This window comes from Sapajus apella, unplaced genomic scaffold (assembly GCF_009761245.1).
Source record: "Sapajus apella isolate SASKATOON/1434 unplaced genomic scaffold, GSC_monkey_1.0 scaffold22, whole genome shotgun sequence".
Lineage (NCBI taxonomy): Eukaryota > Metazoa > Chordata > Mammalia > Primates > Cebidae > Sapajus > Sapajus apella.
Genome location: NW_022436962.1, coordinates 27,096,865 through 27,115,275, shown reverse-complemented (window position 1 = coordinate 27,115,275; position 18,411 = coordinate 27,096,865). Strand labels below are relative to the sequence as shown.

Genomic DNA, 18,411 nt, shown 5'->3' with positions numbered 1-18,411 from the left:
ATATCTACTTGGTTCTTTTATAAACTGAAGGACTATTTAAGCTATAGTGCTTACATAACGTAATTATATATATATATATATATATATGCACATTGTAATATAATATGTGGTACTATACAAATTTAAAAAAAACATACAAATAAATGGTATAGGAACAAAATATTACCAGTAAAAAACATGTTTAAATATATAAATATAACTCATATTGGTTCAGAATTTTTCTTCTATATTAGTTCTTGAATTTTATAACACTTACTGTTATTTTCTGGAATTTTAACATCTTTCTCTAACTCCTCGAAAATATTATCAGCAGTATCTGTTGTATCAGAAGAATCAAGTTTGAAAACCTAAAATATGTAATCAATAATGTTTAAATTTTTATTTGATAACTTTTCAACTATAATGGACTATATGCCAATATGCTTTCTTGAGTGATAAAAATATAAAAGGAAGAGAGTTCTGTAACTGAAAATACCAACATATAAGCAGCGTAGTCTAATGTAACTGACTTGTTACTATAGTTTATTTACTTTTAGAAAACGATTTTACTTTAATTTCTTTCTCCCCCTGCAAAGACAGTACGTGCTTATTGTAGGATATAAAATAAAACAGAAAAGCACAAAGAAGAAAGCAAAAGTTCCTTGAATTTCTATCGCCTACAGACAATCACCGTAGAAATTTTGGTGTTTATGTTTTCTAGACTTTCCTTCACATCAGTTCTAGAATACATGGTATTACCTGCAATTTGTTAAATTACAGATTGTAACACCTCATCCTTGGAGATTCTAATTGAATACGTTTGGGATGAAGCCCAGAATTTTTCACTTTTAATGAAAATGAAATAATCCTGAGTTATTCTCATATAGACTATTTTTATATCAACCTTTGAGAAATTCTGATGTATGTATATACTTAACTCCTTATTATCTTGAGGTGGGGAGGCTTAATTATTCATCTCTCAAAAAGAGCTGAGTAGTATGTCATCACCTTATTGGCATTGGTTTCCTTAACCTTCAGGAGTAGTCAGGGAGAAAACCAAACAATAGAGCTGTGCTGGGGCACAGTGTAGGTTTTAAAGAGAGAGACAAAGGTGCTTATGTTTCAACCAGGCCCTAGCAATACAGCAACTAGTAATCAGTTCCTACTAATTTCCAGCCTCATCAGAAAGGTAAGCAAGTCCTAGGCTTTTTCCAATTATTATTCCTATTATAAAAGTAATTAACATGCTTGGATATCCATCATTATGCTTTAGTGCATTTCTTTCTCTAAATAAATTGTTTTGGCTTGTAGAGATTGTGGCAGATGGAGGCAGGATTAGATTGAAGCTCCCACTTGGATGGATAGAGAAGCATGTGGAGGCTAACCTCGTGAACTTTTGCTCCAGAACGACTGCAAGAATAAATCAGGAAAGCTGAGAGAACCCACAGACCCTTTGAATGAAGTAGATTGCTCCTGCAGGACTGGGGAGACATCCAAAATACTGTGAATACCCAAACTGTGGAAGTGGCAAAGACAGATCACCTGTCTCTGAACACACACCCTCACTGGGGAACCTGAAGGTCTAGATCATGGAAGAAGATCTGCATGGGTTGTGTGACCTTACCTGGAGCTTAGTCAACTTAGAGAGCTGAGCGAAATACAGGGGTAGAGGAAGCAGCAGGAAAATCCCTGTGGGCTCACTGGGTCCCCTGGCAAGCCATTTCTGCCTTGCCTCACAGGGGTCCTTGGGGAGGGCTGACAAGAGGCACTGGGAAAAGGTCACAGGGAGAAGAAAACCTTCAGCTGAACTTTGTAACAATTTGAACAGATCAGGAAGTCTCATGGCCAGAACTCAGGGGATGGCATGAATCTGGTGTACAGACTCCATAGGTGGAGGAAGCACAAAAGTCCTACTTGATTTTGCAGCTGAGAGGTGGGGCAAGTTCTCAGCCCTGCTCAACCACTGCCTGGCAACAGACTCGGTGCTGTTGTGGGAGGCATGGTGGGAGTGAGATCAGCCCTTTGGGTTGTATGGGAGCTGTGTGAGGCCTGTGACTGCTGGCTTTCCCCAACGTCCCTGACAACCTGCATGACACAAGAGAGGCAGCTATAATCCTCCTAGGAACATAAGTCAATTGACCTGGGAACCATACCCCTATACCCCACAGCAGCCACAGCAAGACCTGCCCAATGAGAGTCTGAGCTCAGACACACCTAGCCTGGTCCCCACCTAACTGTCCTTCCCTACCCACCCTGGTAAACTGAAGACAAAGGGCATATACTCTTGGGAGTTCTAGGGCCCCACCCACTGCCTGTTCCTCCCCTTATTACTACAGCTGATGCTCTTTTGAAAGTGCCACCTCCCAGCAGGAGGCCAACAATCATGGCTGAGAGACTGACAGATGGTTCACATCATAGGACTTTGTGGAGACAACCACCAGTACCAGCCTGGAGCCTGGTAGACTTGCTGGGTGGCTAGATCCAGAAGAGAGATAACAATCTCTATAGCTTGGCTTTCAGCAAGCCACATCCCTGGGAAAAGGGGGAGAGTACTGCATCAAGGGAACACCCTGTGGGACAAAAGAATCTGAACAACAGCCTTGAGTTCTAGACCTTCCCTCTGACAGAGCCTACCCAAATGAGAAGGAACCAGAAAACCAACTCTGGTAGTATGACAAAACAAGGTTCTTTCACAGCCCCCCCAAAATAACACTAGCTCACCAGCAATTAATCCAAACCAAGAAGAAATCCCTATTTACCTGAAAAAGAATTCAGGTTAGTTATTAAGCTAATGAGGGAGGCACCAGAGAAAGGGGAAGCCCAATTTAAGGAAGTCAAAAAATAATACAAGAAAGAAGGGGAGAAATTTTTAATGAAATAGATAGCATAAATAAAAAACAATCAAAATGTTAGGAAACAGTGGATGCACTTACAGAAATGCAAAATTCTCTTGAAAGTCTCAGCAATAGAATTGAATAAGCAGAAGGAAGAACTTCAAACCTCAAAGACAAGATTTTTGAATTAGCCCAATCCAACAAAGACAAAAAAAGAAAAGAAAATATGAACAAAGCCTCTAAGAAGTCTGGGATTATGTTAAATGACCAAAACTAGGAATAAGTGGCATTCTTGAGGAAGAAGAGAAATCTAAGTTTAGAAAACATATTTGGGGGAATAATCAAGAAAAACATCCCTGGCCTTGCTAGACACCTAGACATCCAAATACAAGAAGCTCAATGAACACCTGGGAAATTCATCACAAAAGGATCATTGCTTGGGCACATTGTAATCAGAATATCTAAAGTTAAGATGAAGGGAAGAATCTTAAGCGCTGTGAGGCAAAACAAACAAACAAACAAACAAACAAACCCGGGTAACCTATAAAGGAAAACCTACCAGATTAACAGCAGACTTCTCAGCAGAAACTCTACAAGCTAGAAGGAATTGAACCCTATTTTCGGCCTACTTAAACAAAACAATTATCAGCCAAAAATTCTGTATTCAGTGAAACTAAGTTTCATAAATGAGGGAAAGATACAATTGTTTTTAGAAAAACAAATGCTGAGAGAATTTACCACTACCAAGCTAGGACTACGATAACTTCTAAAAGGAGCTCTAAATCTTGAAACAAATCCTAGAAACACATCAAAACAGAACCTCTTTAAAACATAAATCTCACAGGACCTATAAAACAAAACAATTAACAAAACAAACAAACAAACAAAACCCAAGCATACAGGCAACAAATAGTACAATGAATGGAATCTCAATACTAGCATTGAATGTAAATAACTTAAATGCTCCACTTAAAAGATACAGAATTGCAAAATGGATAAGAATTCACCAACCATTTGCTGCCTTCAAGAGACTCACCTAACACATAAGAACTCACATAAACTTAAAGTAAAAGGGTGGAAAAAGACATTCCATGCAAATGGGTAACCAAAGTGAGCAGGAATAGCTATTCTTATATCAGACAAAACAAATTTTAAAGCAACAGCAGCTAAAAAAGACAAAGAGAGACATTATATAATGATAAAAGGCCTTGTCTAACAGGAAAATATCACAATCCTAAATATATATGCATTTAACACTGAAGCTGCCAAATTTATAAAACAATTACTAACAGACCTAAGAAATGAGATAGACAGCAACACAATAATAGTGGGGGACTTCAATGCTTCACTGACAGCACTAGACAGGTCATCAGACAGAAAGTCAACAAAGAAACAATGGATATAAACTATACCCTGGAACAAATGGACTTAACAGATATTTATAGAACATTCTACCCAACCACTGCAGAATATAAATTCTATTCATCAGTGCACGGAAATTTCTTCAAGATAGACCACATGATAGACCATAAAATGGACCTCAATAAATTTAAGAAAATTGAAATTATATCAAGCACTCTCTCAGACCACAGTGGAATGAAACTGGAAATTAACTTCAAAAGGAACCATCAAAACCATGCAAATACATGAAAATTAAATAACCTGCTCCTGAATGATCATTGGGTCAAAAATGAAATCAAGATGAAAATTAAAAAATTATTTGAACTGAATGACAGTAGTGTGACACAACCTATCAAAACCTCTGGGATACAGTAAAGGCAATTAGCTAAGAGGAAAGTTTATAGCTCTAAACACTTACATCAAAAAGACTGAAAGTGCACAAACTGACATTCTAAGATCACACTTCAAGGAACTAGAGAAACAAAAACAAACCAAACCCAAACCGAGCAGAAGAAAGAAAATAACCAAGATCAGGGCAGAACTAAATGAAATTGAAACAAAAAAATACAAAAGATAAATGAAACAAAAAGCTGGTTCTTTGAAAAGATAAGTAAAATTGATAGACCATTAGCAAGATTAATCAAGAAAAGAAGAGAGAAAATCCAAATAAGCTCAATTAGAAATGAAAGGAAAGATATTACAACTCACACCACAGAAATATAAAAGATCATTCAAGGTTACTATGAACACCTTTACTAGAAAACCTAGAGGAGACGGATAAATTCCTGAAAAAATAGGACCCTCTTAGCTTAAATAAAAAAGAGTTAGATACCCTCAACAGACCAATAACAAACAACAAGAATAAAATGGTAATTAAAAAATTACAAAAAAAAAAAAATCCAGGACCACACAGATCATTTAGCAGAATTCAAAGAAGAGTTGGTATCAATCCTATTGCCACTACTCTACAATATAGAGAAAGAAGGAATCCTCCCTAGGTCATTCTATGAAGCCAGTATCACCCTAATAACAAAACCAGCAAAGGACATAACCAAAAAAGAAAACTACAGACCAATATCTCTGCTGAACATAGGTGCAAAAATCATCAGCAAAATACTAACTGAATCCAACAACATATCAAAATGGCAATCCGCCATGATTAAGTGGGTTTCATACCAGGGATGCTGGGATGCTTTAACATATGCAAGTCAATACATGTGATACACCACATAAACAGAATTAAAAACAAATTCTGCATCCCAATAGATGCAGAAAAAGCATTTAACAAAATTCAGCATCATTTCATGATTAAAACTCTCAGCAAAATTGGCATACAAGGGACATATCTCAACGTAATAAAAGCCATCTATGGCAAACCCACAGCCAATATAATACTTAATGGGGAAAAGTTGAAAGCATTCCCTCTGATAACTGGCACAAGACAAGGATGCCCACTCTCACCACTTCTCTTCAACATAGTACTGGAAGTCCTAGCCGGAGCAATCAGACAAGAGAAAGAAATAAAGGGCATCCAAATCAGTAAAGAGAAAGCCAAATTGTTGCTGTTTGCTGATGATATGATTGTTTACCTAGAAAACCCTAAAGACTCCTCCAGAAAACTCCTAGAAATGATAAAAGTATTCAGCAAAGTTTCTGGACACAGAATTAATGTACACAAATCAGTAGCTCTTCTATACATCAACAGTTACCAAGCTGAAAATCAAATCAAGACCAATAAGAACTCAACACCTTTTAACAATAGCTGCAAAAAATAAAATAAAATACTTAGGAATAAAATACTTATCTAACCAATGAGGTGAATGATCTCTACAAGGTAAACTATAAAACACTGCAGACAGAAATCACAGACAACACAAACAAATGGAAACATCCTATGCTCATGAATGAGTAGAATCAGTAAAAATGACCGTACTGCCAAAATCAATCTACAAATTCAAAAGAATTTCCATCAAAATACCACCATCATTCTTGACAGAACTAGAGATAAAACAATCCTAAAATTCATATGGAACAAAAAAAGAGCTCGCATAGTCAAAGCAAGACTAAGCAAAAAGAACAAATCTAGAGGCAACATATTACTTGATTTCAAAGTATACTATAAGGCCATAGTCACCAAAACAGCATGGTACTGTTATAAAAATAGGCACATAGGCCAATGGAAAAGAATAGAGAACCCAGAAATAATGCCAAATACTTATAGTCAACTGATCTTTGACAAAACAAACAGAAACATAAAGTGGGGAAAGAACACCCTACTCAACAAATGGTGCTGGGATAACTGGCAAGCCACAAGTAGGAGAATGAAACTGGATCCTCATCTCTCACCTTATATAAAAATCAATTCAAGATGAATCAAGGACTTAATATTACTTTTGTTGTATTATAAAATTCCTTTTTATGTTTGCATATGTGTCTGGACTTCATTTGGTTCTATTTTTGTGTCAGTACCTGTTGTGATTACAGTTTGGATTTGTTCTAAAGTTTATTTAAAATATTTTAGAACTCTAAAGTACTGTAATTTTCTGCCCAGATTTTTTCAAACCCTTGAAATACTTATACTTAAAAATAAATCTTAAAATAATATCACCCAATTAAAAAGAAAAAAAATTCCACACATTAATAGTCAATTGGTCTTCCACAAAGTTGCCAAGAACACACAATGAGGAAAGAATAGCCTCTTCAATAAATAATATGGGAAAACTGGATATCCACATGCAGAAGAATGAAACTGAACTTATCTTACATCTATACAAAAACCATCTGAAAAGAGAGTAAAGACTTAAGGTAATACCTAACACTACAAAACTGCCAGAAGAAAACATAGAGGAAAAGCTCCAGGACATTGGTCTGGGCAATGATTTTTTTGAATGTCACCCAAAAAGCAAAGGCAACAAAAGCAAAAAATAGACAAATGGGATTATATAATAATTTAAAAGCTTCTTGCCAAGGACTTCATGGCTAAAACACCAAAAGCAACGGCAATAAAAGCCAAAATAGACAAATGGGATCTAATTAAACTCCAGAGCTTCTGTATAGCAAAGGAAACAATCATTACAGTGAACTGGTAACCAATAAAATGGGAAAAAATTTTTGCAATCTACCCATCTGACAAAGGGCTAGTATCCAGAATCTACAAAGAACTAAAACAGATTTACAAGCAAAAAACAAACAAACCCATTCAAAAGTGGGCAAAGGATATGAACAGACCCTTTACAAAAGAAGACACCGATGAGGCCAACAATCATATGAAAAAATGCTCATCATCACTGGTCATTAGAGAAATGCAAATCAAAACCACATTGAGATACCATCTCACACCAGTTAGAATGGTGATCATTAAAAAATCTGGAGACAACAGATGCTGGAGAGGATGTGGAGAAGTAGGAACACTTTTACACTGTTGGTGGGAGTATAAATTAGTTCAACCATTGTGGAAGACAGTGTGGCAATTCCACAAGGACCTAGAAATGGAAATTCCATTTGACCTAGCAATTCCATTACTGGGTATATACCCAAAGAATTATAAATTGTTCTATTATAAAGACACATGAACCTGTATGTTCACTGAGGCACTGTTTACAATAGCAAAGACCTAGAACCAACCCAAATGTCCATCATCGATAGACTGGATAAAGAAAATGTGGTACATATATGCCATGGAATACTACACAGTCATAAAAAAAGATGAGTTCGTATCCTTCACAGGGACACGGATGAATCTGGAAACCATAATTCTCAGCAAACTGACACAAGAACAGAAAACCAAACACCATATGTCATCACTCATAGGCAGGTGTTAAACAATTAGAACACGTGGACACAGGGAAGGGAGCATCACACACTGCAGTCAGTGGGGGGACTGGGGAGGGACAGTGAAGGTGGGGAGGGTCGGGAGGGATAATGAGGGGAGAAATACCAGATATAGGTGATGGGGGGGATGAAGGCAGCAAACCACCTTGCCATGTATGTACCTATGCAACAATCCTGCATGATCTGCACATGTACCCCAGAACCTAAATTACAATAAAAAAAAAACAAAACTTCTGCACAGAAAAAGAAACAACAGAGTGAAGAGGCAACATATGAAATCGAAGAAAGTATTTCCCAACCATATGTCTAATAAGCAGTTAGTATTCAAAATCTACAAGGAACCCAAACAACTTGATAGCAAGAAAACAAATAATCCAATTAAAAATTGGACAAAAGACCTGAATAAATATATCCCAAAGAAGACATACAGATGGCCTATAGATATATGAGAAAATGTTCACTAGGGAAATGTGAATTAAAACTACAATGAGCTATCATCTCATAGCTGTTATAATGGCTATGATAAAAAAGACAAAAGATAACAAATGTTGGTGACAATGCATAGACAGGAAACCCTTGTTATTATGTTGGTGGAAATGTAAATCAGATGTTATAAAAACAATCTGGAGATTCCTCAAAAAATTAAAAACAGAAATGCCAAATGATCCAGTAATCCCTTTACTGGCTATATACACAAAGGAATGAATTAGTCAAAGAGAGATCTATACTCCCATGTTCATTGAAGCATTATTCACAATAGCCAAGACATGGAATCAACCTACAGGTCCATCAGTGAATGAATTGATAGGAAATGTATGTATATGAGAAAATCCTGTGAATTGTGACATGGATGAACCTGGAGGTCATTATGTTAAGTGAAATAAACCGAGCACAGAAAGAAAAACAGTGCATAATTTCACTTATATGTGGAAGCTAATAAAATTGAATTAACTGAAGTAGAGGGCAGAATGGTGGTTGCCAGGGGCTGAGGGTGAGGTGAGAGGAAATGGAGGATGTTGGTCAAAGAATATAAAGTTTCATTTAGACAGGCTAAGTGAGTTCTGGAGATCTAGAGCATAGTGGCTACAGTTAACAATAAAGTATTACATACTTGAAAATTCCTAATAGTAGATCTTAAATATTCTTACTGAAAAAGATAGCTATGTAAGGTGATGTTAATTAGCTTAATTGTAGTAATCACTCCACAATATAAACATATATCAAAACATCATGTTGTATACTGTAAATATATATGTTTTTTGTTAATTATTTATTTGCTTATTTATTCTGGTGGAGCTGCTTTTTAATTTTTAATTTTTTTGCATTTAAATTTTTTTATTTTTAATTTTTGTAGGTATATGGTGTATATATTTATAAGATGCATGAGATATTTGGATACAGTCATACAATGTGTAATAATCACATCAAGGTAAATGGGGCTTCCATCACCTCATGGATTTATCCCTGTGTTACAAACAATCCAATTATACTCTTAGTTACTAAAAATGTACAATTAATTATTATCAATTATAGTAACCCTGACATGCTAGTAAATACTAGGTCTTATTCATTGTATCCAACTATATTTTTGTATTCACTAGCCAATTCCCCACCCCACCATGCTACCCTTCCCAGCCTGAGGTAACCATCATTGTACTCTCTAACTCCATGAGTTCAATTTCTTAATTTTTAGCTCCTGCAAATAAGTGAGAACATATAAAGTTTGTCTTTCTGTGCCTGGCTTGTTTCACCTAAATAATGACCTCCAGTTCCATTCATGTTGTTGTAAATGACAGGATCTCATTTCTATTTTGGCTGACTGGTGAGCCACTGTGTGTAACTACCATATTGTCTTTATTCATTTATCTGTTGATGGATACTTAGGTTGTTTCCAATACATGGCTATAGTGAATAGTGCTGCAATAAACATGAAAGTGCAGGTATCTCTTGATTATACTGATTTCCTTTCTTTTGTGTATATACCCAGCAGTGGAATTGCTGGATCATATGGTAGCTCTATTTTTAGTTTTTTAGGGAACCTCCACAATGTTCCCCATAGTGGTTGTACTAATTTACATTCCCAGCAACAATGTACAAGTATTCCCTTTTCTCCACATCCTCACCAGCATTTGTTATTGCCTCTCTTTGGATAAATACCATTTTATTTATTGTGTGAGATAAATACCATTTTATTTATTGGGTGAGATAATCTTTCATTGTAGTTTTGACTTGTATTTCTCTGATGATCGATGATGTTGAGCACCTTTTCACATACCTATTTACCATCTGTATGTCTTCTTTTGAGAAATGTCTATTCTGATCTTTGCCCATATTTAAATCAGATAATTAAGTTTTTTTTTTTTTTTTCCTACAGAGTTGTTTGAGCTGCTTATATATCCTGGTTACTAATTCCATGTTAGATGGATAGTTTGCAAATATTTTCTCCCATTTAGTGTGTTGTCTCTTTACTTTGTTGATTGTTTCCTTTGCTGTGCAAAAGCTTTTTAACTGGTTGTGATCTAATTTGTCCATTTTTTTCCTTTGGTTTTCTGTGCTTGTGGGATATTCAAGAAACCTTTGCCAGTCTAATGTTCTGGAGAGTGTCCTCAATGTTTTCTTTCAGTAGTTTCATAGGTTGGGATCTTGGATTTAAGTCTTTAATCCCTTTTTATTTGATTTTTGTATATGGCAAGAGACAGGGGTTTAGTTTCATTTTTCTGCATATAGATATCTAGTTTTCTCAGCTAAATTTATTCAAGTAAATGTCTTTTCTCAAACATGCTGTTGGCGCCTTTATCAAAATGAGTTCACTATAGATGTAGATGAATTTGTTTTTAGGTTTTCTACTCTATTGCATTGGTCAATATGTCTGTTTCTATGCCAGTACCATGCAGTTTTGGTTACTCTAGCTCTGTAGTAGAATTTAAATTAGGTAATGTAATTCTTTCAGTTTTGTTCTTTTGCTCAGGATAGCTTTGGCTATTCTGGGTCTTTTGTAACTCCGTATAAATTTTAGGGTTGTTTTTCTATTTCTGTATATGTCATTGGTATTTTGATAGAGGATGTAATGAAGATATAGATTGCTTTGAGTAGTATGGACATTGTAACAATATTGATTCTTGCAATCCATAAACACGAAATATCTTTCCATTTTTGTGTCATATTTCTTTTGTCAATGTTTCATAGTCTTCATTGTAAACATCTTTCACTTCTTTGGTTAAATGAATTCCTAGGTATTTAATTTCATGTGTGGCTATTGTAAATGGTATTACCTTTTGATTTTTTCAGATTATTCACTGTTGGCATGTAGAAATGCTACTGATTTTTGTATGTTGATTTTATCCCACAACTAGTGAATTTATCAGTTCTAATAATTGTTGATGGAGTCTTTAAGTTTTTCCAAGCATAAGATAAAATCATCTTAATTTGACTTCTTTTCTAATCTGGATAGGCTTTATTCCCTTCACTTGTCTGATTGCTCTAGATAGGAGCTGAATAACAGTGAATAACAGTGGTGGAAAAGGGCAACTTTTTTTTTGTTCCAGATCTTAGAGAAAAAGCTTTCAGTTCTTCCCTATTCAGTACGATACTAGCTGTGGGTCTGTTCTATGTGGCTTTTATTGTGTTGGGGTATGTTTCAGTTTTTAGATGGTTTTTATGATAAAGCAATGTTGAATTTTATCAAATGTTTGTTCAGCATCAATTGAAATGATAACGTTTTTTGTCTTTCATTCTGTCGATGTGATGTATCAAATCAATCAGTATCACACTGATTGATTTGCATATGTTGAACAATTCTTGATTCCTTGGGATAAATTACATTTGGTCATGATGAATGATCTTCCTTGATCTTCTTAATGTGTTGTTGAGTTAGGTTTGCAGATATTTTATTGAGGGTTTTTGCATCAATTTTCACTAGGGATATGGGCCTGTAGTTTTGTTTTCGGATGTGTCTTTGTCTGCTTTTAGTATTAGTATAATACTGGCCTTATAGTTTGGAAGCATTCCTTCCTCCTATATTTTTTGGAATAGTTTGAGTAGGATTGGTATTAGTTCTTTAAATATTTGATAAAAATTCAGCAGTGAAGTCGTCAGCTCCTGGGCTTCTCTTTGCTGGGAGACATTATTTGATCTTTTTACTTGTTTCCGGTCTATTCAGTTTTGTCATGATTCAGTCTTGGTAGGTTGTCTGTGTACAGGAATTTATCCATTTCTTGTACAGTTTCCAACTTACTGGTATATAGTTGCACAGGGTAACCTCTAATGATCCTCTGAATTTCTGCAGTACTGATGGTTGTGTCTTCCTTTTCATCTCTGATTTTAAATATTTGGGTCTTTTATTCTTAGAGTAAATGTTTGACAATTTATCTTTTCAAAAAACCAACTTTTCATTTTGTTGATCTTTTTTTTTTCTTTCCCCATTTATTTATTTTATTGCATTTTAGGTTTTGGGGTACATGTGAAGAACATGCAAAATTGTTGCATAGGTATACACGTGGCAGTGTGATTTGCTGCCTTCCTCCCCATCACCTACATCTGGCATTTCTCCCCTTGCTATCTCTCCCCAGCTCCCCACCCCGCACCGTCCCTCCCCTATTTCCCCCCAACTGACCCCAGTGTGTACAGTTTTCTTCAGTTCAATTTTATTTATTTCTGCTCAGATCTTTATTCTATTAATTTTGGGTTTGGTTCACTCTTGCCTTTCTAGTTCTTTAAGATGTATCATTAGGTTATTTATTTGGTATTTTTTGATTTTTAAAAAATATTTTTATGGCGTGTGCCTGTAATCCCAGCTACTAAGGAGGCTGAGGCAGGAGAATTGCCTGAACCCAGGAGGCGGAGGTTGCGGTGAGCTGAGATCGCACCACTGCACTCCAGCCTGGGTAACAAGAGCGAAACTCGGTCTCAAAAAAAAAATTTTTTTTTTAAAAATTTACTTATTTATTTTTTAACTGCTGCTGTTTATTTAGGGCCCAAGGAAACTTTAGTCAGTCAGTAGGTAATAAATCCTGCCAGGACTGGGTCCTTGCCCTCAAGGCATTTGGTTCTCTTCTGTCTCAGGGTGTGCCTAGATATGTCATCCAGAAGCTAGAGCCTCACAGCTCTGCCTGGTACCCTATCCTACTGTGACTGAGTTGGTATTTAAGTTGCAAGACAAAGTTCTCTTTACTCTTCCCTCTCTTCTCAAGCACGGTGAAGGAATCTCTTTTGGTGCTGTGAGCTGCATAGCCTGGGGTTGGGAAAGATGTGGTGCAAGCACTCCCTTTGCCACCCCAGTTGGTGTCAAACTAGGCTTCACGCCCCCCCAAGTCCACTGGCTCTAAAAGCCCATCAGAGCAGTAGGTCTTGTCTAGGAGTTGTAGTCCTTTATGGCCTACACTGTCTGTCAAGTTTATTTAGGACCTCAGAATCCTTTAGCCCACAGTGACAAGGCTTGCTGAAATTCAAGTTCTGACCACTGGAATGGGCAATTCCCCTCTGGCTAGGGCAGGTCTCAGCACTCCTTTCGTGGGCATTGGCTGAGTTCTGCCTGGTGCTGGCAGCACTGAGTTCCAATACAAAATCCCATAATCACTATGCTCTCCCTCTCCCAAGTGCACAGATTCTTTCTCCACACCATGTGGCTGCTGCCAGGTGATGGCAGATGGATGACACTGGCAATTCGAGACTGTCTCTCTTACCCTCTTCAGTGCCCCTTTCAGTCATATGAAATTAAAGCCAGGTACTATAATCACATACCTCATTTTTGACTCTTATGAAGGTGGATTTTTCTGTAGATATTTCTTAAATTTTGTGTTCCTGTGGGGAAGCAGGGATGATCTATGGAGGCTTTCATTTGGCCACATTGCTCTGCCTCCCTTATTTGTCAGTTTTTAAAAATCCATTAGGATTTTAGTTAGAAAGATATTATAGTTTACATTAATTTGATAGGGATTAGTATTTTTGTAATGGAAGTCTTCCATATGAGAATGTGGTGCATCTTTCATTTATTCAAGTTTTCTCAATTATATAGATTTCCCTGCCCCATTCTCCATAGGACAAGTTCCTTTCTTCTACATTTATCCAAAGGTATTTTATAGATTTGTACCACTTTTAGTATAATTTTTCCACTTTCAATTTCAAACACAATTATTAGTACAAAGAATTTTGTCACAGCTACTGTGCCATATTGCTTATCAATTGCTGAGAAAGATGTGACAAAATCTCTCTATAATTGCAAATTTATCAATTTCTCCATTAAATTCTATCAGCTTTTTCTTTGTATATTTTCACATTATGTTATAAGCACATACTATTTTATACTTGCCATTTTTTCTGCACCAATATCACACTGCTTTATTCTAATGTTATAATACCTCTTGATATGTGGTATGTCTTACCACCCTAATCCTTTCTTTTTTTCTTATTCAGGATTGTCATGGACCATGTATGTTCCATATACACTTTGGAAACAGTTTGTCAAGGTCTTAAAAAAAAAATCACTCACTTCCCTATTCAAAACTTACCACAAAGCTATAACAATCAAGGGTGGTATTTACAAAAACACAGACATATAGATCAATGATACAGAATAGAAAATCCAGAAATAAATCCTTGCATTTATGATCAATTGATTTTTTTTTACAAGGGTGTCAAGATAACTTGTTGGAGGGAAAGAACAGTCTTTTCAACAAATATTGGTGGAACACCTGGATATCCACATGCAAAAGAATGAGGGGGAATCCCTGATTTACATCCCACACAAAAATGGACTCAAAATGGACCAAAGACCTACATATTAGTTGAAACAATAGAACTCCGAAAACACAGAAATAAATTTTTGTGACTGTCAGTCATGCATGGTTTTTAATATGATACTAAAAAGACAAATGATAAAAAAAGAAAAAAGTTAAAAACTTTTGTCCTGTAAACAATTCTATCAAAGAAAATAATGATGACCTACAGATGAGAGTAACTATTTGCCAATCATATATCAGAATAGGTAACTCTTAAAACTCAATAATTAAAAGATAAGCAATTAAAAATGGGCAAGCCTCTGAACAGACATTCTCCAAAGGAAATATACAAATGACCAATAGCAACATAAAAATACACTCAACATAATTAGCCATCAGGAAAATGCAAATCAAATACACATGGAAGGATATGACTTACTACTGCACAACCACTAACTGGCTATAGTTTAAGAAGTAGACAATAACAATTGTTTTGAGGCTGTAGAGAAACTGGAGAAGGCAGCCTCTATGGAAAATAGTTTGGCAGTTCCTCAAAATAGTAAACATAAAGTGACCACGTGACCCAGTAATTCTACTTTGATGTATATATACATAGGAAATGAAAGCCTATGTCCACACAAGAATGCGTATGTTCATAAAAACACTATTTATAATAGCAAAAAATAGAAACCACCCATGTCTCCCTCAACTAAAGGATGAACAAAACTTTATCAGTACAATGGAATATTATTCAGCAACTAAAAGGAAGGGAGCATTGTTATATGAAAACATTATGCTATGTCAAAGAAGCCAATTGTAAAGACTACATATTACGTAATTTAATTTATATGAAATGTTCAGAATAAAAAATCTATAAAGATAGAGAGTACATTAATGGTTTCCTAAGGCTGGTGTTGGGGACGTGGGAGAAGATGGTGATTTGGAAATGGGGAGTGAATGCCAGTGATTAGAAAGTTTATTTTTGAGTTAATGAGAATGTTCTGAAATTAGGTCATGTTGATGGTTGTTCAACTGTGGGAATATACTAAAAAATTGCTGCTGTACATTTGAATGTGTGAATTTTGTAACGTGAATTATATCTCAACAAGGCTGTTTTAGCAAAACATGATAAAATTCTGACTAAAATTGCATTGCATTTATAGCTCAATTTATAAAGAACTATCATCTTTATAATGAGTCTTTATTTCTAAAAACATGGCTATTGTGAAGAATACAGTGTTATAATCTGTCATAATGATATAATAAAGTATCTGGAAAAGTCAGATGTGGAAAAAAAGGTGAGAAGTCATTTGCTTTTGTCAACATTTTCATCTAAAAGCCGGGTGCTGGTGATTCCAAGTAATTACTTAAAATTGAAAAATGAAATAATATAATCACGAGCCCATTTATAGTTAAAACAATGAAGAAAACAAGAACAAAGAAGAAAAAGTAATAATAAAGTAATAACAATGTAATTTGCAAAAATCAGGTGGTAGAAAATTTTAAAGAAGTGTGAAGAGGTGAAAGTATACTAATTTCATGATTACATACATGATAAAAGTGTCATAAATACCATCTAAAAGGAAAATTAATGGCATTATATGAAATCATAGCTATAAAAGTAACACCAAGAAGAACAAAATAGACTATGGATCTTCCATATTATCAGAGGGAAAAAGGAAATCAAAGCAAAGAAAACACACACTGGATAATTAAAAAATAATAACAATATAATACAAATAGCAATAAGCCCAAACATATGTTACAACCAATAAATGTAAATGGAATAAATTTGCCTAGAAAAATACAAATATTGTTTTATATTATTAAGCAAATGCTAAACTATTCTAAAAATAAGAGAAACATCAGGGAAAATATTTTCTAATTATAACACAACAAAAGACAATATAATAATAAAATCAGCAACAACATAAAGATTCTACTACTCGAGAACTCAAAAAAAAAAAAAACTTGGAACATTTCTTGCATCAAATAGAAAACAAATATAAGTTGCAGAACAACTATGAAATGAAACCTGGAAAAGAATTCTGATAGAGACTATTATTCTAGATAGTAAAGCCTATAATAAAGTCAGTATAATTAAAATTGTTTCTTTTTGCTGGCCACAGACAAGCAGAGTAAAGAATCAGAGTCATGGCACCAAAGGGAAAAAAAAAAAAAAAAGGAGGGAGGATCCAAGATGGCCGTTTAGGAACAGCTCAGGATTGCAGTTCCCAGTGAAAGCACAGAGGGTGAGTGGACGCCGCATTTTTATTGCCCACAGACTAGGAAATTCCCAGCCGGAGGAGCTCCTCAGGTCACCAGTGCGGCTGTTTCGGCCAGCGCGGCTGTTTCGGCCAGCGTGGCTGTGCCGGCTGGTGCCACTGCTTTGCCCCGCGTGGCTGCTTTGTCAGCACCCCGGAGCAGCGGTTCTCTGGTTCTCCATACAAAATACACCGGTCCGGGTGCCCTTTTGGCTGGTGATTGGAGCCACGGAGAGTCGCCCATTCGTCTGTTTAAAAAGGGGACTGAGCAGGGAACCAGGACAGTAGATTCCAGGGCAAAAAAAAAAAAAAAAAAAAAAAAGTGCCACAAACCTCAGTGCCGCTGTTTAAGCCAGTGCAGTGAGTGGCCGCAGGGGAAAACAAACAGACCCCGGCACCTCTTCAACAGGGGACTGGAACACCAACTTAAAAAAGGCTCTGAGGCAGGGAGCCAGGCGATCAGGCTCAGTTGGTCCCACCCCCACAAAAGAACAGCAAGCAGAAACTCTGGATTGAGAGTTTCACAGCAAGCGCAGCTGAACCCGGGACGGTCCAGCTCTGTGGGGGAGGGGCGTCCGCCATTACTGAGGCAGCCCACCATTACGGAGGTGGTCAGCCAATGCTGAGGCAGCCCGCCATTGCCAAGGCAACCCACCACTGCAGAGAGACTCTGCCTCAACAGAGGTGGGCCACCATCACCAAAGCAGTTCTAACTACACCCATATAAACGGGACTGCAGGGAAGTTCACTCGGCAGCTGGGTGGAGCCCACAGCAGCTCAGCAAAGCCTCTACAGGCAGACGGTGACTAGGCTGCCTCCTTGCTGGGCAGGGCAGCTCTGAAGGAAAAAAAAAAAAAAAAAAGAGAAGGCAGCAGCATAACGGAAACTCATAAAGCCCTAAATCCCTGGGACAGAGCACCTGGGAACAAAAAGCAGGTTATGAGTTCTGCTGCAGCAGACCTAAATGTACCTGCCCAGCAGCTCTGAATGAACAACAGAGCTCACAGCTTATCATTTGAGCTCCTATAAAGAAGAGACCATCTCCTCAAGCAGCTCCCTGACCCCTATATATCCAAAGATACACCTCATATAGGAGAGATCAGATTGACACTAGGCGGGTATCCTTCTGGGACAAAGATAGCAGAAGAAGAAAACTGGTAACAACCCTTACTGTTCAGCAGCTGCTGCAGGTGAACCCCAGGCAAGCAGGGCCTGGAGTGAACCTCAGCAGACCTACAGCAGAGGGGCCAGACTGTCAGAAGGAAAACCAAGAAACAGAAATAACCTCATCATCAACAAACAGAACGTCAATCTGAAAGATTTGAGACCCAATCTGAAAGCCAGCAACTACAAAGTCGACAGGTGGATAAATCCTTAAAGATGGGA

At 36.6% G+C, this 18,411-nt stretch overlaps 1 protein-coding gene across 1 annotated transcript in view; it reads right to left on the bottom strand.

The window, feature by feature from the left end:
* The window catches only part of DNAH14 (dynein axonemal heavy chain 14), a 403,573-nt gene that overhangs the window by 167,671 nt on the left and 217,491 nt on the right, over window positions 1–18,411 (bottom strand). The window contains exon 39 of the mRNA XM_032289400.1: window positions 257–347. Within this exon, the coding sequence (XP_032145291.1) occupies window positions 257–347 (91 nt within the window). The remainder of the gene's footprint in view (window positions 1–256; window positions 348–18,411) is intronic.